General features: G+C 34.9%; 1 protein-coding gene across 5 annotated transcripts in view; it reads right to left on the reverse strand.

The window, feature by feature from the left end:
* Window positions 1–23,734, reverse strand: part of FSTL5 (follistatin like 5) — a 270,409-nt gene that overhangs the window by 18,681 nt on the left and 227,994 nt on the right. For all 5 annotated transcript variants that reach the window (XM_074541193.1, XM_074541192.1, XM_005486310.4 and 2 more), the window contains 4 exons: window positions 22,691–22,809; window positions 15,851–16,000; window positions 9,737–9,844; window positions 8,069–8,193 (listed from right to left, as the gene is read on the reverse strand). In XM_074541193.1, the coding sequence (XP_074397294.1) occupies window positions 8,069–8,193; window positions 9,737–9,844; window positions 15,851–16,000; window positions 22,691–22,809 (502 nt within the window). The remainder of the gene's footprint in view (window positions 1–8,068; window positions 8,194–9,736; window positions 9,845–15,850; window positions 16,001–22,690; window positions 22,810–23,734) is intronic.

The raw sequence follows: 23,734 nt of genomic DNA on the forward strand, positions 1-23,734 counted from the left end.
CATGAAGTTCACATACGGTTAAAGCTGGGGATATGTGAATATTCTCAAGAACAAATACTGAACTTTACAACAAATCCTTTCTCTCCTTTTAGTTTCTATTAGGGACCCAAATTAAGAAAATATTACATGCAACAACAACAAAAAAAAACCAAAAGAACACCAAACAGAAACAAAATAAACAAAAGAAAAATCACCAACAAAAAAAGCCCATAATTGTTGTTTTAAAAAAACATGATAAAATATTATTTTTTTGCACATAGAAGCATCAGAGATAACATTTGATTTAAAAATGTAAGATTATCATGGCAAAAATGATCAGGCACATCAGGGCAGATTTCTGTGTTCTAATTTGTAGATTGTACAGGAGGTGGGAGCTGGTTCAAGTGGCTCTGTTAAGATGGAAGTTGGGTGTTTTATTCACTATAAGATGTTAATGCTGACAGCAGAGGACCCATGGAAGGAACACAAAAATAATCTATTTGTGTAGATTTGGAAGTTTTCTTACAGTCTGATTCATATGATTTAAATCCATCTAAAATAGGCTTGTAACATAACAAATAGGACAGCTATTAAACACAATTCGCAAAAATCTATTCTAAATGTTCAAAAATATAACTGAACAAATGAAAATTTCCAATCACACTTCTACTAGGTAGTTGTCACAGATCTAGACTACAGCACAATTCTTGCTGCTATCAAGGAAATTAGCTCCATCCAAGCCAGACCCAGCAAAATTTTAGAAAATAATTTTGTTCTGGTTGTTTCTTTACAAACATTAAAAAAAAAACCCCAAAACAACAACAACAACAGCAACAATGAAAACCTGGTTGATTGCAAGGTTTATTACCCCCAAGCTAATAAATGAGTCTTTGTAATTTGGGGCATTTTTTGTAAACCAACAAGTAATTAAGGCAGCACTAAGATAACTTCTATCCACTGGGTACAACAAATTACGTGCCATAATTGCAAGGGATTAGTTTCTTCTCATAGTTGATTCTGTTTTAAAATATTACAATGCTTCATGTTACATACTGGTACTGGCTGATGCTGAATTTTTAAAAGCAGGGAGGTTCTAGGACACAGGTACAAAATTTATTTTTACCAATGGTTTGTCCACTTATATATATTTATATATATATCATATATATTCCTTTATATCCTTTATATCAGATGGAAGATGGTATTTTTTCCAAAGGTAAATATTCCTCTAATGACTTCTACACATGCAAAAGAGAAGAAACCCTACTGTGTGAAAAATAAAAAAAAATTACAATTTAGCAAAACTACCTTTTGCTTCATTGCAGCTGACTCGTCTTACTTAAGGTTCCAGGCACTTTCTGAGCTAATGGGGAAGGTCAAGTAGAACAAAAGGATTCTTTGTTTGTTTGGGGGTTTTTTGACTAATGTTGTTTTATGGTGCCCCAAAGCTGGCTGCAATCTCATGTTTCAGGTAACATTTGAAGGGAATTCTCACACTGAAGTGGAAATGGTTTTTATATTATATTTTTTTCTGCTGAGAGCTGGAATTTGTCATTCAAGAACTTAGTGAAGTTTGACTCAAGATAACTAAGAGGAAAAGATTTGGACCATAAGTTAAATAAATTGATCAAGCAGTATTGAACTGTCAGCTGATGTGGGAAAAGGGCCACAGGTTATTCCACAAACAAGAGAGTTTTCCAGATGGATTCCTTATACATATGTGTGTGTCTACGTGTGGATACCTTTTTTTTTTTTGCAATGATAGAAGCAGTCACACAAAATAAAAATATTAAAATAGTTTGATATTGGCTACATTTAAAAGTGCAATTAATTATTTATTAAATTTCATAGCACTGAGATGAAAATGAACTTTAAAAATATTTTGAAAATATTTTTTTTCCAGAATTCCAAAATCTCCTGGCCTCAAAAACATTATGTACATCTCTGTACATCATTTCAGTGACAGCAAATCTTAACTGGACTTGTGGAATGATGGCAATTATCTATCTTCACCTTCATGATTTCTGTAAGTGTTTTCCCACAGACTCTGTTGGGAATCTGTACTGCCTAGCACATTTCAAAGCCTGCAAACAATGGCCCTTGTCAGTTAGAGCATAGGAATGGAGCTAAAAGAGGATGCAGATGTAAATTTGGGCACTTGGTATACCGTGTAATCACCTAAAGGACTGAGATTTTCTTAGTTTAGAGATAAGTAGTGACTACATTTATGAAATTTTTGGGTGGGAACATGTGAACAGAGAAGGACTAAAGTAGAGAATATAAGTTTGATGTACTTAAGAGGACTTCACATTTCTAAAAAGTCACTTATTTTAATAGTTGTTGTTGTTGCCACTGGTGGTAGTTGGACAAAGTAATTTTCAATGCTATAAAACTGTCTGAGCTGAATCTCTCAATCTTTCATTCTTTACATTCCCTCTGGAACAAAGATGCTCTAAAATCCACTATTTAAAGCCAAAAACAGATAGAGAAAAAGACTTTTTGCTGTCTCATCTCTATCTTTCCCCCCAAAAAACCCTATTTTTCAAAAGCAACATATTTATGGACTGGAAAGGTCCTTCTTTTGTGGGGGGCAAATATGAGAAGAGGGGAAAAAATGACCACAAGGTTTCCATTTAGCATGAGTCTCTCCCTAAGACACACAGTAGGAGGCTGCAGAGTGAACCCCTATTGCTACTTTGTGTGCTGTGCCACCATGGAGGATTCATTGCCAGATTCCAAAATCCTTATCAGAAATTGCAGGATATTTTCTGGATTTTCTTTTCTTGCCCTGGTACTACTGAGCTGTCTCAGTTTCCTCCAGATTTCAAGCTCTTTGCCTATTTTCCTTGTATCATTATAGGCTTATAGCTTGATGACTAAGAACTGTCTCAAAATTTCTAATGTGCATTGTTAACTGAATTTGTAAAATATTAAATTGTCCCTTATCTTCACACTAAATCATACTATGTGAAAAATTCAACCCCTATATTAATTATAATTTTTTGTTAATGTTTCATTTACAGCTGACTTAGCATCGTACTGCTTCTGTTGTTTCGCTCAGAAACTACTGAGTAGAAAGCTTTTTCTGATTATGTAGGATTTTTGCAACAGAAATAATATCTTCTGTTTGATTATTTGCATAAAAACAGCGAAAATGCTCTCACACCCTGTCAGCTACTTCACACCTCTGTAGGGGCTTAAACTCTGGAATGAAATGTGAATGTACTGACTCACTTCTCCACATGGGTTTCATTTAAGAAGGTTCACAGGAATGCATTGGCAGCACATTCCAATTACCTCTTAAAGAAAAGCTCAGTTTTCGGATTGTTTTGTGCAAATGAATAAGTGTTATTTTAGAAAGACTGCTTCCCCTATTACCATACACAACAGAGGCATAAAAGAGAGAAAAAACTCAAACGGAATGTGTTAACTCTATTCAGAGCCTGAGCCATCTCACCAGCGAGTTGATTGTTCATTCTTCCACTTCTTAGGTCAGGTAACAGTATGACATTTAAAACACTGCTCAAAGATTAAAATATCTAAAAACTTGGAGTTACTCCATTACAGTGAGTTCATTTAATACTGCTTTTGAAACATTTTGCAATAGTGAAAGACCTTAATTTATTCCAATTATCTTTTGTTCACTTCGATTTATGAACACTGGAGCTCAAATAATCAGCTCTATTGCTCCTTAGGCTTCCAAGAATATATTTTCATAAGTATTGTACAAGTCATCTTTCTGCAACCATCCCACATACTAATTGCAAAAGCCTATTTTTATGATAAGGAGTGGTATTAGCAGACAATTAAGGACAAGATCATTGGTTGTCCTGAATTGCTTTGGAACAGAAATAGCTTGCTGAATAAAAATTTCTTCCTATTAAATGTATAAGGGCAAATATTGAAAAAATATATTCAATTCTTATAAGGTGCATCTACAGAGTGAAAAGTCTTCAGAAAAAGCTGAAGAAAAACACCTTGGCATTTGTACTATTTATTACAGCTTAATAGATCACGTCCTACCTACTTTTGTGGCCCTCGTGTTTGGTAATTTTAAAACAGAACTGAGGGGAAGGGGAGACTTTTTCAAGCTGTGTGTACTGAAAATATGGGCATGAAAGTGTGCATGAAAATCAGTGCTTTACATTCATTCATTCATTCTCTTGGTATAATTCAAAGTATATTGACAGTGAGTGCACAGCCAATGATAACAGCAGGATGGGCTTTTTTTCAAGATAGGCAAGATAAATATATAATTTCTTCCCTTTGAAATCTTTAGATTTCCAACTGCAAGACTGAACAAACTTCTTCCACTGTTCTTTCTAACAATAAGTTTTACTGTTTTGTGTCATAGCCTCTTTTTCTAACATTAAGATCTGTTGAGCATTGCACTACAACCAGCTGGCACAAGAAAGTAATGAAAACTCATGGGAAACTGACTTTCTCTACACTCTGAGCTTGCTTAGTGAGAAAAAGGAGGACATTTATTTCCATCATGAAGGAATGCTCAAAGGCATGCTGCAATTCTTCCCTTAGAGTCAGTAGGTAAACTAGTCTTGTTAAAAAATCAGACAGGAAAATCTAAAATTAAGTCAGCTCTGTAACAGGATGTCAACCACATCTGTTTGCAACTGAGACTCTCTGTAGAACCATGAACTTGCTATCTGGAAACATCAGTGGGGCTGCTCTAGACATTATAAGGACAGTAATTAGTACAGTTTCACTAAAACGAAAACATATTTTCTTTTCTTTATAAATATATATATACAAACACACACACACACATATATATATATCTTTAAAAATGTAGCTACAAAAGGATTACAGACAACAGTCAAACATTGTTTGATTCCTAATGGTGGTTAAGTGGAAGGAAATAGTATTACTGGACATAAAAGAGAGGAAGATACCTTCCTAACATGGCATAACTAACAGGTGAACTGAACCTATCAAATTTTTCTCCACAAAATGATAAAGTTTCTTTTCTTGTCCTCTTCTGTACATATATCAACTATCCACCAATTATAAAATTAAGTTTAAAGACAATAAATTCATCTATTCTTCCTCTACTTCTATTGGCTCATGCCTAATTAGTGTGGTCAGTTGAAGTTTTGATGGTGCATCACAGTTGTTCAGAGCATGAATGAATGTTATGCCTGTTGGTTATAAACCAAACAACCAAAAGGTTATTTCCCTGACTCCTGCTGTGTGATAAGTGCAAGAAAAAATTACCTCAGTCAGTGGTAGGAAAAATACGGGAAAACATTTTTTCCCCCTTGGAATGAATTACTGTTTACCTGAAACCAAAATTTATGATATCTCTTCAAATGTCTGATCTGGAGGCAGTGTGTCCTAAATTATCTGCTGCCTAAAATAGCACTAAAATGTGTAGAATTTTCTTTTCTAATAATGAGCAGCCCATTTGGATTTTCATATATAAAAATAACTGACCTAGGTAAATCAAAAGTAGAGTTCCACCACTTAAATAAATCATTTTTCAACAAGTTTTAAATACTTATACACATACTAGTAGCAATTACCACTTTAGCTATTATTAAAAATTTAAAAAATAATGCCTCACTATGGCTTTAAATTATTTGCCTTTACCTCTGCTCCTATCTGTTAACAAGCCAAACTATTGAACAGAATATGCTGTAGATAGTAATAAACTGCAGATGGTATTAGATGGTTTGTGCTAGCTGTTAGGAGACTTATTTAATTCTTCTAAGTGATATGTGGTGTTTTTTTGCTTAGAATTGCCTTTATTTGGACAGTGTGTTTAGTTCTAGATGCTAATTTGGTATACTATCCTCTGCCTCATCATTCAAACTGTTAGTTTACAAGTGACAAATACACCTAGCTACAGAAAGTTTTCATTTTTCTGAAAGGGGCTGGTGTTGCATGGCCAAAGGGAGCTGATTTCTGACAAAGAGTAAATAGGGCCCTTGGGCAATCAACTACACCAGCTAACTTAGCCAGTGGGCTTATTTCCCTCTTAGCTGTTTTTTTGCAATTCATACTCATAAATTGCTCCCCTGGTTGTTAGACACTCCCAAGAATAATAAACTCAAGCTTTATGTTTGCTGCCTAACAGCCTTAAGAAACACATGCTGTGATTGAGTGGGGTTTTTTTGTTGACTGGTCACATTACCTTTAATAGACTGGGATTTTCTACATCACTACTAATTTGATGAATACAGTTAATTTTAAGTCTTTCCTGTAACAATGTTCATATATTGCATTCTAATTTAAACAAAAAAAGCAAGGTATTTGCAGGCCAGATGTTACGGGAGACAAATTCTTCAACAACTGATTAACATAAACAGCTCTTGAAGCATACATTGAAAGAAAAGCACTGTATTTGTCTACATAGTGTTTTTTAAATTTTCTTTTTAGAAAAGGCACTCAGAATTAATAGTATTTCCCTTGAGCTCATTATTTGATAAAACCAGATTGATTTTGTTCATTAAAGCCTCCAAATCTATGGGTTTAGCAGTGGACAAACTACTGCAGTCTTTTCTGCCATACCAGGAATTTTCTTTTGGCATTTTGGCAATCTTGGTAATTTTATCTGGCATATAAATATTAAAGAAAAGGAAAACAAACAAAAAAACCCAACCAAAAAACAAACAACAAACAAACAAAAAAACTTTACTAGGCCTGAATTGATGTACATATTTACTATATATCTGCAGGCACTTATCAGATTTTATTATTTCAGTGTTCAATGGATTTCATATCCCTTTTTCATTCTTCTGTGTTTTCTTTTATTCTTTCATTCTATTTTCTGTTGAGTTGCATACAGGAGATGTGAAATTACTCAGCAGCTGAAAGTAACAGGCAAAGCAGGAAAAGCCTACTTGACCTATTTGGGCAAAATATCAACATAAAATGGTTTGAGTTAGGTGAGGCAAACCCAACACTAGCTTTGGACTGGCCCTATTTTTCTTTTCTCAGTCCTGATTCCCCTCCTAGTATGATGTTTACCCCTATGCATGGTTTTATTTTCCTATTTACTTGAACATTAAAGTATCTTAATATCAGTTCTGTTTGGGCAGTACCTCTAGTACCTGCTAGTTTATGAAACAGTAACTTTTGTCCTCACAACACATATCTGTTCCAAATACTGCAGAAATATTTAATGTTTTTCTAAGGCTGAATGTGAGGACTGCAGATTACTTCAGGGACACAACAGGAATTTGCCTACTCAGTTCAAGAAATATAGCAATTATGGCACTTAGAGTCAATTTATTATTCAGATATATTAATCTATACATCTATCTATAATTTCTTTTTAAATTGAATAAGGCTGATTGCTAACTTGTTAGTTTAGAGTTTTGTAGGAAATAAAAAAAAAAATATTTCTCATCAACAATGTCTTTAGAAGAAGCCAAATGTTCCTTGATACAGAAGACTAGATTCTTCCCAGGCACATGCAGAGTGAATTCTAAAATCAACTGTAAAATCATCCTAAATTGCATGCTTTCACATTTAAAAGAATAGCACTCACTACCATCAGAAATTTTATCTTTTTTAATGTAGATGCCTATTTACACCTTTAATTTGAGAATTTTGCTAGAACAGAATGATGATAGTCAAGATTGTCTAATGAAGATATTCCTACAGAAAATTGGCATATTAGAATAAATAATGGATAATTGTTGGCAGAGCTGTTATGAGGCAAAATGGTTTACATCAGATTGCAAAAAAACTTAGAAGTTCTAAACATACAAACTACTAATACACATTAATGCAATACTCAGATGAAAAAATCCTAGATTGCAGAATTATTCAATACCTAGAGGTAGAAATGTTACAGAAAAAAAAATCATGGGAAGAAAATTATATATCACACTCTTACTAGTGTATTTTGAGGAAGAAAAATAGATTTTCCTCTAAGAGGTCTTGGGGAGAGTTCTGCTTTATGCCTGTGTTAAGTGTTGTCCTGTTTTCCTCAGCCTCTCTTTCTGTGTTCCATATGTCTTTTAAACTCCAGCTGATGAAATTGTTCAGTTCTGTCACAGCCAGAACCTGTTCTTGGGATGAGCACAAAGACAACCCAACATCCCTCAAATTCAGACAGACTTACCGCACGTGGGTAATGAGAAGGGTTGTGGCTGGAATGAAAAAGTCATCCACTCTGTCAAACTGCTTCCCCACGGGCTGGGTATGGATGGTGTGATGGGAAACACTCCCACTGGCTTGGCTTATCACCTGCACAAATAACATCAGCATTAACTAGACAAGCATTCTTTAAAAATCAAATCTCAATCCAAATTAATAAATACAGTATTGCTTCTGTATTCTCTTGTGTTGTCTTTTCCACGTTACCAAGAAAAGGAGTGCAAATAATTACAGATTTCAGAGAACTATTACATACTGAAACACTTAGTCTTCATACTTGTTTTTCCCCTTCAAAAAAAATCCCCTGATTTTTTTTAATCAATCCTGAATCCATATTTATAAATTTACATTACTAAAGCCCTTTACAGTTCTTAGCTTAAACTAAGGGTTTTGTTTATCTTTTTACTTACACTAGATCTTAGAGTGAGATTAAATTTTTAAGGACTTCAGCCAGAGTGAAAAGATGCTATCAACAAATACACTGGAACATATGGCTATGCATACTCCTAATTCTCATCAGTCATGAGATAATTCAACTCAGCACAGACATATTTCAGAAAAGCAAGCTGAACTGAGTTTAAATACTCCTTAAATTGTTATGAACCAATTTCATTCAAATCCCAAAATCTTGGACCTTCTCTGAAGCAAATGCTTATGCGTGAGTAAAAGACAATTCCATATAATAGCCACTATGCTTTTCACATATATGCATTTAAGAGTGGATTTTTTTTTTTTTTTTAGAAAAGAAGACAATCTACTATCTATACTGTAATTAAAAATGAGGGCGAGGATGATCAGCCACTTTAAAATATAATAAGACTGACTCATTTATCAGTCAGGGAGGAGTAACCACTGGGGAGGAATGGTTACTAAAGTTCCACAGATTACCTTGGTCTGTAGGTGTTGAAAAGGTGATTTCAAATGTTACTAATTTTGCTTTTAAAATTTCTTTTCTTTTTTTTCTTATATATAAGTATATATCAAATACATAAGGATTTAATGAACTTCTGAAGAAAAGGAAAATAAATTAGAAGCAAAATGAATTTTTAAGTTATGATATAAGGCTGATCATCATAGTCTCAGGGGATTGCTATAACTAAGGAACAGAAATTAATAAAATGTAGAAAAGTAAGTACTGAGATGTTGCTTTAACGACTGTCCTAGGTTTGTCACTGCTTCAAAGCATGGGAAAAATCAAGATTTTTAATATCTTTCACGTGAAAAAAAACCCAATAAAGACAGAGCTTGACATGTCCAGAACGTCAATAAGACTTTAATGAAAAGGAAGGATGTCTAAAGTCCAGTTTATCCTCTAATCAGGGACAAAAATATCATGAACAGCAACAGTTTGCTCTCAAAAGACTGGCAGTACAGAACAGGCTGCTGTTTTCAGCTGCATTCCTTATTCTTCTATCAATTTGCCACTGCCACTTCAGACTAAGGGTCTTGAAAATAATGATTAACTTTTTGGTGAGGTCAGTTGTTTGGCTTGTTTTCTGGTTACCTAAAATAATTTCTCTGCCCTTGCTGGGGTCATGGTAACAGTCTAAAGGAAAATATGCAACACATTGCAATTACACAAAGGTTCAACCTGTCTGCATTTCCTTACACACAATCATTGTGATCACCTCACCTGCAAGGTTGGTGAATTCTTTTCCATGTTTCCCCAGCTCAGCACCCAGACTTGATCATGTGATTTATCATAGTGTAGCTTTACTGGAACAGGATCTGTGCTCACTGCCTGAAATAGAACAAAAAAAGAAATTCTTTGTCACATTTTCAAAGGAAACATAATATATATGCTTGAATGAAAACGATGAGTAGATATACATTTTCAGATTCTTTCAGACTGTATTTAGGAATTATGTTGTCAATTCTTGAAACAGCCCTCTGATTAATTCAGAGTTACTGAATTCCTGAAAATGTGTTTTTTATTTATTATGTACTCTAACACTTGGTATCAAATCTACATAATACTGAAGCCTTTTAGATGTTGAAAAAAAAGGTTTTTAATCAAGTACAAAACTATTTGTCTTCCTTCCCTGCCATCACTCTCACTTTACATACATTAGTTGAAAAACTACATAATTTACTGAAAAGTGGTTAAAAAGGGAAGAGTATTCGCAAGCCACATACTGGAATTAATGGAAGATGTTACTGTAAAAAATCAACATGATGTTGCTGCACCCAAACTTCTGATCTGTTAAAATGTGTATATTTTGTTGAAGTAGGAAGGATTGTTTTCATGTGTTTTCCAATTACAGTTGCTACTTGTCATAGAACCTATTATCAGAACTGAAGTGGTTTCCCTACAACTTTAAGCACTGTCACTGGAGACCATGAACCTGTTAAACAGCTGAGCTCTAAACTTCCTTTGTTACAAAAAGTGAGGGATTCAGAGGTATTAAATGGGAGAACAGTGTAGTCGATTAAGAGATGTCATACATAGGCTAAACAAGGCGGGGATTACTTTTTTATTTTCATCATTTAAGAAGGAAAAAATAGGTGGAAATTGTTTTTTAGTCTTACCATTATGGAACTGTAAAGCACAGCTTGTTTATCAGTGTGTCAAGGAGAGTACCAGCTGGCTAATTAAGTGAACCTAATTTAAACTAATGATGTAGATCCTCAAGATAATGCACTAATGGCTGGCTGAGACTGCTGATGATACTTAACTGTACTCCTGAGGTGTTGCAAGCGACCACTTCATCTAAGCAGAATTTGTTTTTCCTTTTGAAAATGGAAAATGAAGCCAGGTTGCTCACTGGCTCATTTAAAATCACAAGTTACCCCTCGAAAAAGGTCATTTATGTTTGATAACTTCTTTCTGCTACATGCTAGAAAACAAGTTGTTTAAAATAATACTTGAACTGCTGTATAGCTAATTTGTCAAAGCATGTCAAATTTGCTTTTGGCTTCCCCAGCCAAAGGTCTGACCCACACATGCTCTGCCAGAGGACTGCCGGCTGCGCTCAGAGCCGGGGTCGTGGCACGGCCAGGAGGAGCAGAAGGAGGTGCTGCAGGGTCAGGCACAGGCAGCACAGCTCCCCAGAGGGAAGCCAGCAGCAAAAAGGAGCTGAGCGTCTCAGAAGCAGACTTTCACAGCTGTCTCTAGCTGACCAGGCTGATCTGCCAGCAGCGCGCTGAGGAATGAAGGACGATGACTCTGTCTACTTCAGCCTCTAAGTCATCCCACTTAGCGGTGTGCTGCTATGCCATACTGCACAATTCCTGCTTTCAAGAATTTAAAAATGAAAGCAAACGCTTCCCGTGACTTTAGAATGAGAATTACCTGGATAAGTCAAAAATTTTCCTTCTATATATATCTCTAAAGATACAACACCCATGTTTCCAATACATTTCAATTTATTCTGCTATAGAATCCTCTAAAGCACTTACTTTGATAAATTTACCTGCCATAAAAATAAATCATCCTCAAATCTAGTTGTCACATATATGCACACCTTTTACATTATCTTTCATAGTAGAAAGGAATAACAGGTATAGTAGCACTTCAGAGAAAACATTGTAATAAGCAAAACCAAATAAACATTATTTTTACACAGAAAACAGCCTTGCTACATGACTTAAAGTCCTTTCAAATAAATTTTTAATTTTCTTTAGGGTTTTTGCACAGTAATGGGAGTTTCATTAGAATTCTCTTGCTTTCAAAACATGAAATTATCTCCACATTTATTCCCACTAGCCTATGTGCTTTTTTTGCAAGGTGGCTTCTTATTAAGAATGTAGACTTTCTTATTAGACATCTTTCTTATTAAGATGTAGACTAGAAATAGTTAGATGCACATGTACATGTATGAAAATTATATCCTCTGTTTTAATATCATCTTCAGGAAAAAGGCAGTCTAACAAGAAAAATGCTCTCATTTCTGAACATTTCTGAGCTGAGTTTCTATTTTCAAATAATGAATTCAATCTTTATTTTACTCTGTGCTAGGCAGTACTCTTAAGTAATGAAAATAGACTGATCTGGAAAACTAAATTCCCTTCTGTGCTTCCTGTTTGTAAAAGTGGTTTTGTAAGTGTATATCATATGAATAGAGCAACATTTAATGGTTAGAACATTCTTCCTGCTTGCAGAAAATAAAGCTAGAAAATAAATGCTTGCTTTTAAAAGACAAGAAGACAGAGCCATGCTTGTTTTAAGAAATGCTAAACAAGTATCTCTTGACTTGTTACTAAATTCCAAATTAGCCTTACTTCAATTTTAAAACCCACCCGTGAATCAACAGTGTTTTTATTTTATTGTCTCGCCAAAAATCTTTGTTAAATACTGTGAAATGGAAAAATAATTTATTATGATTAGAACCATCAAAACAAGGCTTCCATTCCAGCAAAAGTTTTCCACAGCTGGAGTCAATTTAATTCTATACTTTCCTTAGTTCATAATGTTGATATTATTAAATTAGGGGAAAAGCAATGCTATTCTAGCTCTCAAAATAAAATTCCTTTGAAAGCGGTTTTTTTCCACCAGAATAACATGAAAGCTTCTGGAGTGTCCTGGTTTTAGCTCAATATACTTGCTAAGTAGCACAGACTAAGTGCACAAAGCTTTTTTCTACACTTAGGCATTCTGTATGTCTGCTTTTCAGCTCATTACAGAAACTAGCATATTTTTTTGATAGAACAATCTAATGCCATTCAAAAACTGTACAATTGTTTTACATACAATTCTTGTGAAGGGCTGAACTTTTAATTAATGGTTAATTTACTGAATTTTACTTTTTAATTAACATATATCTTTGCAGTAAGCATCTCTGCAATTTTTAATGGTAAAGTGATATATATTTTTAAATATTTTAAACAATAAATAATGTAACTAAAGACAAATTAGAAGAGCCTAGCAATGAACATATTTCATAAAGCCTAAATTAAAACCTATTTTCAGTGAGCTCAAGAGGAATCATGTGCTTTTGACACTGAAGTCTAAATGCTAATAAATGCAATTATATTGATATTTCATTCCTCCAGTGGAGAAAAGGAAGCTGACACCTGAATATCAGTCAAAGACCATGGAAAACATTGCCAGATATTCCACTCCTTCAAATTTGTGGACTGTGTTGAGATTGCGGGTTTTTACTCTGTCTTGCTAAAGTAATACATCAAACCCGTTGTAAAAAAGTAAAGTTTTTAGAAAAAAAAAATTCATTACCCCACTCATTTTATCTCTATTTTAATATGCAAAGGTAAATTTAAGTAAAGAATCCCCATCTTTTTATTTTTAACTTATTGAATAAAATATTTTACAAGTCCTTGACACCATTTGGATAGTTCAAGTTTTGAGGAAGGCATATCTGAGACAGCTGACACAGAATTCAGAAATCAAGTGTTTCAAGTATGCAATAGTATTACAATTATTTTTGTAAGTCATGCAATTTTATAAATGCAATTTTGTTATTTATTTTTAAATTTTATAAGCCTGTACAGAATACATGTGTACACTTACAAGATGGAATAGTTTGAGCTGGAAGGAACTTTTAAAAGTCATGTAGTCCAAAACCTCTAGTGAGCAGGGACATCTTCAACTAGATCAGTTTGCTCTGAGCCCCATCTAAACTGACTTTGCAGGTTTCCAGGGATGGGGCTTGCACCATTTCTCTGGGCAACCTCTGACAGTGTTTTGCAAACCTCATTGTAAAAAAGTCTTCATGATATCTAGTCTGCATCCACCTTTTTTTTTTTTTTAGTCTAAAACCATTACCCCTTGCCTATTGCCACTGTCCCTATTAATAAATCTGTCTCCAACTTCCCTATAAGTCCCCCATAAGGACACAATACTGTCTCCCTGGAGCCTAACATATAATCTATACTTTAAAGATTTTTCATTCACTTATCGGTGAGAAAACCAAAAGGCATGAAGAAAAGCTCTATTTAAGTGTGTTTTTTTCTTAACAATTTAGTTAGGTTTCTAATTTAAAAAAAATCAGTGTTTTGTTTACTAAAGGACACCTGTTTCCTATAAATATGATGATATTGATATAATATAAATATGACTATGAGCACTGCCTTGTACCTCGGTGCACTGGGTTTGTGTGACAAGCTTTTGGTAGCAGGGGGGAGCTACATGGGTGGCTTCTGTAAGAAGATGCCTGACAGAGCCTGTGCCAGCTGGAGCCACCACAGACCTGCTGCTGGCCAACATCCAGTCCATCAGTGGTGGGGTAAAACCTCTGGGATAACCTCTGAGCCACATAAAAGTGCTACTGTGATTGCAACCAGATGAGAGAGGAGTGGGAATATGTCAGAGGAACGGCGCTGCAGATGCCCAGGTCAGTGGAGAAGGAGGGGCAGGAGATGCTTGAGGTGAGCCAGCAGAGATTCCTTTGCAGCCTGTGGTGAAGACCAGAGCGAAGCAAGTGTGCCCCTGCAGCCCATGGAGGTCTGGGTGGAGCAGAGATCCACCTGCAGCCCCTGGAGGACCCCACTGGAGCAGCTGAATGCCTAAAGGAGGCTCTGATTCCATGGGAAGCCTATACTGGAGCAGGCTCCTGGAAGGACTTGTGACCTCATAGGGGACCCAACCTGGAGCAATCTGTTCCTGAAGGACTTTATCCCATGGAAAGAGACCCCCACTGGAGCAGCTTGTGGAGAACTGAAGCCCATGGGGAAGACTCACACTGGACAAGTTCATGGAAGACTGTCTCCCATGGGAATGGTGCCAGGAGGGAGCAGGGAAAAGAGGAACTACTCTCTTGGAGGAAGAAGCAGCAGCAGAAATTACATGTGACAAACTGACCCCCCATTCCTCATCTCTTTCACTACTGGGAGGGGAGGAGGCAGAGAGTCAGGAATAAAACTAAGCCCAGGAAGAAGGGAGCTCTGGGGGACAGGTATTTAGGGTTTGTTACACTATCCATTATCTTGCTTAGATTTTGGTAGGCAAATGAGCTGAATTTATTATCAAAGTCAAGTCTGTTTTGCCTGTGATGGTAATTGGTGAGTGATCCTTCCCTTCCCTTATCTCAACCCAAAAACCTTTTCTTGGTCTGTCCAGCTGGGGAGAGGAGTGGTGGAGTGGCTTTGGTGCTATCTGGCCTCCAGTCAGGGTCAACACACCACACCTGGTTTTGCTCAAACTCTGTGACTGTATTAATCGCTGTAGCATAGCATTGATTTCTCCCTTTTACTCAATGAATTACCCACCAAGCAGATACTCCAGAATCCCAGAGACTAAGGAGTAGAGAAGAATTTCAATTCATGTGTCTGGTCTTAGCTAAGAGTGGTGTTTATTTTTACTGTTTTTGTAATTCTCTCTGTCTAAAAGGAGAGTAGCAGTGACAGAGTGACAGAGTAACAGTCCTCCACCTTCTGTAGCCAACCCTGACCTTTCTGTCAAAACTGATAGACATATCCTTGTGATGAGACTCTATTTTAGCCAATCATCATTTTACAGTGAAAAGAACTTCCAGTCACAAACTTCCTAAAGAACTCATTTTCTCAACTACTCAAATATTTCAAAGAGCTATTTTCGTGTTATCTTCCTTACAATTGTCTATTGAGAAGAACATTTGCTAAACAGATACTGCTGCTGAATGTTGAAAGTAGGTTTCAACATGCCAAATAATGAGTTTACTCATTATTTGGAACTTTTTTCCAAATAATAAGTTTTTTCCAAATAATGAGTTTACTCTCAAGGTAACTGTATTTCTGTCTCTGAAATATGAAGGAAAGTCTTAAATTCTATTGTCTAAATTAAATAGTAACTTAAAAAATTAGAAAAAAATACCTGTACAACTTTCTGAGACTGCACATCAACAATGAGAACTCTGTTAAGTGTGGGCTGGGTCACGTAAATGAATTTGTCTTTTACATTAACAGCAGTTGCCCAAACACACCGCTGAACAGGATCACCATCTGCTTTGGGACAAACTTCATCCTATAATTCAATACAAACAGGAAAAGTATAAGAATCAACACAGTCAACAATGTAATAGAGAGACAAATTATACCCATTTTCTTCTTTTTAAACTGTAAAATAAAACATCAGAAAATGCAGGGAAGGAAAAAGGAGAGTTGACACTAGGACATAAACTCATGTTAGCCAAACTGCATCTGTAAGCACCACAACTCACAAGCACTATAAAATAATTCATGCACCAAATTTTGGAATGTTTTGCAGAAATTCAAGAAGTACTGTTGACCTGAGAAAGAAACCAATTAAAAAAAAAAAATCATGTAGAAATAAAGCGAGCAAGGGGCAGGAGACCTTAAAACCATCAAACCACACCAGACACATAGTGTGTTCCTGCAGGGGCTGGCAGCTCCCACCCGAGCAGCACCACGGTGCCCTGCAGAGGGATGCAGTGCAGGCACGGCTTACCCTGCAGCTGAGCACAGCAGAGAGCCAGGAAATACCCAACTGGGGAGATGATCATGTGCATGTGAAGAGAAAGGGGAGTGGTGTGGTGCAGATTGTCACACGGCACAGGGGCAAAGCAGCAGTCAGGGAGATCAGCTGTTTTGGTCACCTGGAGTACTGACAGGTTGCTTTAAAAATCAAGAAGTGCGGCAACTTCTGCCAAAAGACATCAGCATGGCCTATCTTACTAGTGTTAAACCCAATAAATACCAAATATCTTCTTACTACCATTCCTTCCCTCTCTGCCCTTCCATTCCTGCAAAAGGATGAATTTGAAATAAATAAAATCTGTTCACTTCAGTGAACTGATATTTTGTAATACATGTAACTATACATTCTCAGTCAAAATAGCTAACTGGAGTTTGCATAGTCACTGTTCCTTATTTGTAGAAATATATGGCAAATCATCATGTATTTAAGTACCCTATTTGCAAATACTTTCTCCCAGAAAAAGCTTGGTTTTATCAAAATTAAAGGTTACTTGGTCAAATGTGAAAATTTAATTTATGAAATAGCATGGTTTCTTTCCTATAATGGACATTATAATTATTTAAAAATAAGGACCTGAAAAACACTCTTACTTGGAAAAGTACAGGATGTATCAAGTACTTTCATTTTTCTGACCTCTTCTCCTTTTGCCTCTTATTTTAAATTCTTTGCATCACAAGGGACAATTTTACCAAATCATAAGTATTATTTCTTTTTGCCACTTATCTGCTGCTTATTCCTAATTTAGAATGCTCTGCCTGATACATCATAACTGGCCGCTGTGAAAGTAATTACGATATGTCAGCAGATAATGACTCAATGTAGAATGAGCAGCAAGATATGATGAGCTCTTAAACAAGAACTCTGTTTCTAAGCATCAAATGCCTTTTAAAAGGCACAGGAAACATTATGTGGCACAACACCATCTCTGGCACCAAGCAATGCTCTTCAAGAGGATGATGCATTTCAAAACTTCCTTTTCTGTATCATCAACATTCTTTGCCTGCTGTGCCTCTACATTTTTGAAAATACACTCAATCTTTATATGTCAAAAGAAAAAATAAATCAATTTACAGCTTTAAAAAAGAGAGTTTCTTCGCAGAAGATTGAAAGCCACTGCTTGCTTTTACATGGCTCCTAAACCTCAACAAAGGGAAGGTCTTTCAGGAATCACATGACAAGGAAAGGTCACTAAACTCAGGTACTGTACAATAGCACATCATCAGGAACTTCAGGAGAAGTTAGAAATCAGTAACAAGAAAGATTTAGTTCGTGCTGATAAAAAGCCTCGAAGATCAAAGGGAGAAGTGAAAAATTTGATTTTTTAAGGAATGACAGGCATGGGACAAATGGGATTTTCATTCTTAAAAGTAGCTAAATGTTTTTATTGTTGCATAAAGTCAACATATGCAAGTACATCTCTAATATGATGTGCAATCATCATATCAGTGATCTATTGTCATTTGCCTTCGGGGTAATTGTCACTTCAAGTGGAAGGTTGTTTCACTGATCTCATTATTTTTTATATTTATTCTAAATATACACTGTCTTATTTTCATGTTTTATCTAAACAGATAATTACATCTAGATTGTTCTACACCATCCTCTTATTCCTCAGAGTGAGCACCTCCAAACAATGAATCCACAAATGTTTGCAACAAACCTACACAGATATGTTATTTTCATTCGTCTCTCAGGGACTCACATTAATTTACATGAGTTTCTGGGACTGAATTCTACAAGGACATATTCAATATCTCATTCAAAAATTATGCTGAAGGAATCTGTCTTTCTGTCCCATGGTATCATATAGCTTAGTGTAAACGATTTCTCTGATTCCACCTCCCCTTGTGGGATGTATAGCAGAATAGCAAAATACTCTAACTTAAGCACTTACAGCTATATCCAGAGATGAGCTACTGCCTTATACATTTTCCTGAATCTGAGTCTAAAATACTCAGAAGAGTATTTTTAAAGATTTTTTCACTGTAAGACCAGTACCAATAGTCTTATAGATATACATATGTATATATATACACACAACCACACACATACATATCTACATATACAAAAGAGGTTCTAAAATATTTTTCAAGTTGTCATAAATTTCTATAATCCAATGCCAGTTCTCACCTTGCCCGAAAAGACTGAAAACATAAAATAAAAGCAAAAATCTTTTTTTTCAATGTAACAGTGAAAATTATGCACCAGACTTCATATATCCAAAACAGAGCGTTTTTCCCAGAGTAAACTGGTTTATGTGGTTGCTTCTCTCTTCTTCTTCTAGTTATACAAATATGCATTTATCAGAAGCTATTTCAACAGAACTGAAATCTTGCTTTTGAAAACATAAAATTTATCTCATTAGACACTTTGGACTTCTTTTACACTACAGGCAGTCATTCAGAGGTTCCATATTAATTTCCCCAGGGGTTGGGTAATTGCTTAAAATTATTTCTCCTTAAAATATAAGCATAAACCCACCATTTTCTTCTTCTAATTAAAATGTGAGCAATTTACTTTTTCCTAATTTATTCTCTCTGAAAAAAAAAAAAGTTCACATCTGATAAAACATTAATTTACCTCATTGTTGTATTCCTCCCAGACTTTTTAATCAAAAAGTGACTTGCTCTGTAACAAGTCAGCAGATGGAGGGAAATAAATCCTTAGAGAAATTTTTTCAAGATAGTCTGGGGCAAGAAAATCTCAAGAGGAATTATGTACTTGCAGATTTATACGTGCAAATTCTGTGTTTATTAACTTACCCTCACTGCAAAGGGTCCTCAGTGTTTTAACAGGATGAGAGTGAAACCTTTAGGCAGTGTAATGAAATGTCCAGCTATGTTATGGCTGCCTAAGAGCAAGGTGATACCAACAGGTTGCAGCAGTGCATGTTTAAATTCATGAATTTATGTATCACCTCATCTACATTAAATCATTGTTTTCTTGACATTCTTTACTAAAAATCAGACTGGATTTTTTTAATTTTTTTTTTTTTTTTTTTTTTTTGCATACAAAGGCTAGAATTTAATACACTTTCTATGCTGTGAGAGTGTAAACCAAGGCAGTTTCCGTGGACTACAAAGTATGCTTCAATCAAATTTCCTGTGGAAATTTTGGTATGCCATGTAGTCACATTAATTTTAATGAAATGAAGTATTTTGCTCTGACCTCCAGCATATATTCAAATGTGAGATTTCAGTATTTTATTGAAATTTGGCCATTATGTGCTACTTCTTGTAATAAACAGAAAATCAGCTTTATGTTGAAGCCAAAAGGATTTTTTCATTAATCTCCAAAAGGCATCTGTTTCAATTGCTTTTTTCCCAGTCTCTGGAAATAATTATTCTAATTGGGATTCATTGTGAAAGGAAAATAAAAACACTTTTGCATAAGAATTAGAATTTAAATCTTTGGATAATATTAATTTGCAGAGGGTAAACAGAGGTTGAATATTAGTGAGGAAAATGTTCCAAGCACTTCACAATTATGAGGTGAAAGTCTCTACTTGAATAATGGCTAAGAATCTATTTGACAACAGGTTAAACAAACAGCTGTCAAAGCTGGTCTAACAGCAACCTGGATCAGAAAATAGAAATCAGTTTATTTCTGTCCCTAGGCATCTAGATTTTTCACTATCAGACTAATAAATTTCTACTTGCACTTGACATTTAGAAGATTCAAGTAATTTAGGAGATTCTGGGAAGGAGAGGAAGGAGGTCTTTACAATTTCTGTGAAGATTTTAAGAGTATTTTTATTGAAATGTGTCAGTAATCAGGATGAATAGGTAAAATTTGTTTTCTTTTGGAACCTTTCAAACCTGGAGTAGCATAGTAAGTATATCTTCTTGGGGGAGGAAAAACCCACCTCCTTCTGGGAAGGAGGTCTTGACAATTTCTGTGACCCATGACGATCCAGTAAAGCACTAAATCTTTTGCTTCACTTTAAACACAGCGACTCCAATTGATTCCCATGCTAGATATACACCAAAGTGTTTTGCTGTATTGACACTCAGCTCCATAAGAGGTAATTAAATATTTAGATAAGGGTTCTTAAGTATATAGCAAGTGAGAAAATATATTTACCTTTAGCAAAATTACCATACCTAAATATGTAGATGTATAAGTACTGCAGTGTTGTTCACAATGCAGTGCAATATTGTGTAGAAACACTTGAGCTCATTCTTTTACAGAAGCTCAGTTCAGGTTTGTTGACAGACAAACAGGAAACCTGTGAAGGAACACTGGTGTGTCATGTGTAATATCCAGACATTTTATACTATCTAAACTGCACTGCTGAATTTACAAATGTTCCTATGCTCTAGCAACTGTTTGGCAATAAAAAACTCTCCTGTGGTTTTACTTATCATTTGAACAGCTAATTCAGAGAAGTGTAAAGAAATGAGAAATGGGAGAGGTTAAAGCAAGCACGTGATTCCTTTATTATTAATATGTAATAGTTAAGTCTTGGAGATGCCCTAATGGGAAAAGCTATGTAAAGCTACACCAAAATATTCGTGATATGCTTACCAACATGTCTGATTAGTGAAAGTATATGACAGAGCCAAAGATAATTACTAACCAGCAATTTATGACATGAGCTGTTACCACTAAGCAATCACATGCTGAACCTGATAAAAATCTGATCCTGGGACAGAATTGGGTTATATTATTATTATTATTATTATTATTATTATTATTATTATTATTATTATTATTATTATTATTACTACTATTATTACTACTATTACTATTAATATTATTCAGAGGAAACAGACTTTCCAAAGATGCTTGAGGAACATATGATATTCTTCAAAGGAGAATATTTTTATTTTTTTTAAATTTCTTAAAAAAACTTTGGAATTAAAGTTATCAAATAGACTAATTTCCTGGGTTGGTTTTTCTTTTTTTTTTCCTTTTTTTTTTCCCCTACAAGAAGATATAGTTATTATGCTACTTCAAGTTTGAAAGGTTCAAGAAGGAAACATATTTTACCTATTCATCCTGATTATTGACACATTTCAATAAAAATACTCTTAAAATCTAGACTGCACTTTAAATCAATAAAATTTTAACAGAATTCTTACATAATCAGCTTTTTAATTAAACAGCCATGAAAAAAAGCTTTTTGGCTTATTTTTTGACTGTGTCAATCTAATTTCACTTAAGCAGCACGAATCAAGGTATGACTAGCTTTTCAAAGCATAATTATTCCCACTAAAATAAATCTTGTTGCTGAGCACAGCAGCCTTTGACATCAATAATGATAACAGAAGAGAAAAATTCCATTGATACAGCTCTAGTTCTGCTGTCATTGAGACATTAGAGAAAAAAAAAAACCCAAAGTGTACAGCTCAATGCTTAGTATGTATTTCAAGGTCACTCATTCAGATCCAAATGAGCAAAAGTTACTATTTTTGAAAGCTGATATATCATATAAAGTCTTAATGTAGTGACTAGTACCAAGTGTTCCAGTGGGAACATGCATCATGTCAGCTAGCAATTTGATTAGCAGTAAAGGAAAAACATCACAAGAATAAATGGAAGTGGAGAATACACTAGTGTTTTTATGCATCCTACTCAGGGAAACTATATCATAAATTCTAAGAATTTGGAAAAATTAGCTATAAATATGTTAACAGTAAAGTTATTGAAACTACTTATATGAATTTTTAGTTGGAACCAAAGCATCAATCATCTCTACTAACTTCAGTGGAAGCTGTGAATGTGCATACTAGGACAGGGATTTGCCTCACACGTTTAATACAGACAAACATCCCGTGGAGAAAAAGAAACCATTAACACTTCCCCACTCCCCAAATGATCCCATATTTAATACAGAGAGAACCAATCCCTGATTCATTAAGATGAACTTAAACTGGTGGGTTGGAGGTGGGAAGCTGGTGGAGACTAAAAAAAACCAACAACAAATCCAGAAATAGAGAGCTGTTAAAGAACTGGGAAATGAGAAAGATAGTCAAAGAAAGAAAAGGTTTTCAAAAGTATTCAGGGAATATTCAACAGAAAAGAGGGTCTGAAAGCTTGAATTTAATAGAGGTCAACACAAGAAATTTTGAGATCACCATTACAGGCTATTTATTCGTTCAGAAAACATGGCTGAATTTATCAAGCAGGAAACACTGAACTAGTAATAAAGTTGTATGTAAAGAAAATTATAACAGAGAAAACACTATAAATAGATTTTTAAAGACAACTTGCCTGAAAACCGAGGAGTTTTTCACTAGGCTTAATATGCCTCTGAAATTCACATTCCACTGGTTGTATTACTTTGATGCCATCTTCATAAAAAACATAAAACATGTTCCCAATTCCCAGACCTTAGGGACAAAAACACATTGAAATATATAAAATTAAATAAGGACAAAAAAGAAAATCCTTGTCTTGAACTAAAAACCTAATCACAGTTTGGTATGAGATCAGTTTGTTAATGTGCATAATAGTAACACAGCTAAACCTATGGGATCTTTTGTTGTAAAACTAAACAAAACTGTTACATTATTTAGAATTTTACATAGTTTTTTTTTCCCCATTGGCAAGACAGTGTGCTAATGACTACAGATCTAGAAATACACAGTTTGACAGCTGCAGCAATAAAAGTGATCTTGTGAAATCATCTACACTGAAACCAAATAAATATAAATTTTCTATGTATGCTTTTTTTACTTTTGCTTAGGGATGGAGGACTTAATATAATTTGTGTACAACATAAAATAGAAGACATGAGTCTTTGTTATAAACTTTATATTTCTGTCAGAAAAGAAAATATTTTCCATTTCATTTTATTACAGAGACAGAGTTGGGCAGACATTGATTCCAAGGTTGAATGGCCATAGGTCTTTACACAACTATTCAATCCTTCTTCCACAATGGTGCTGAAATACATGATGCTAAGTTTTGTGGAGGAGGTGGGAGCCAGATCTGTAGCGTGAAGTCTCACAATATCTGTGATTATGGTCACAACCACAGAAAAGGACAGTCTCAATAGTTTTCTGTGTGCCAGCTAAGACAACAGTTGTTTATTTGCTATATGGATGCTATAATGGATGATCAGCTCATATTCATAAAATTCTTTGAAAAAAAATCATAGTACTCATAAAATCACAACTATAACCATTCCGACAACTGAAATGTTGGCTATAATGATAAAAATTTGCATCCATCCTAAGCACAGGACCTAAGATTTCACTTGACATAACAATATTTGGTACAGGAACATGGAGGAGTCAAACCCATGAAAAAGCA

This window comes from Zonotrichia albicollis, chromosome 5 (genome assembly GCF_047830755.1).
Source record: "Zonotrichia albicollis isolate bZonAlb1 chromosome 5, bZonAlb1.hap1, whole genome shotgun sequence".
NCBI classification, from domain to species: domain Eukaryota; kingdom Metazoa; phylum Chordata; class Aves; order Passeriformes; family Passerellidae; genus Zonotrichia; species Zonotrichia albicollis.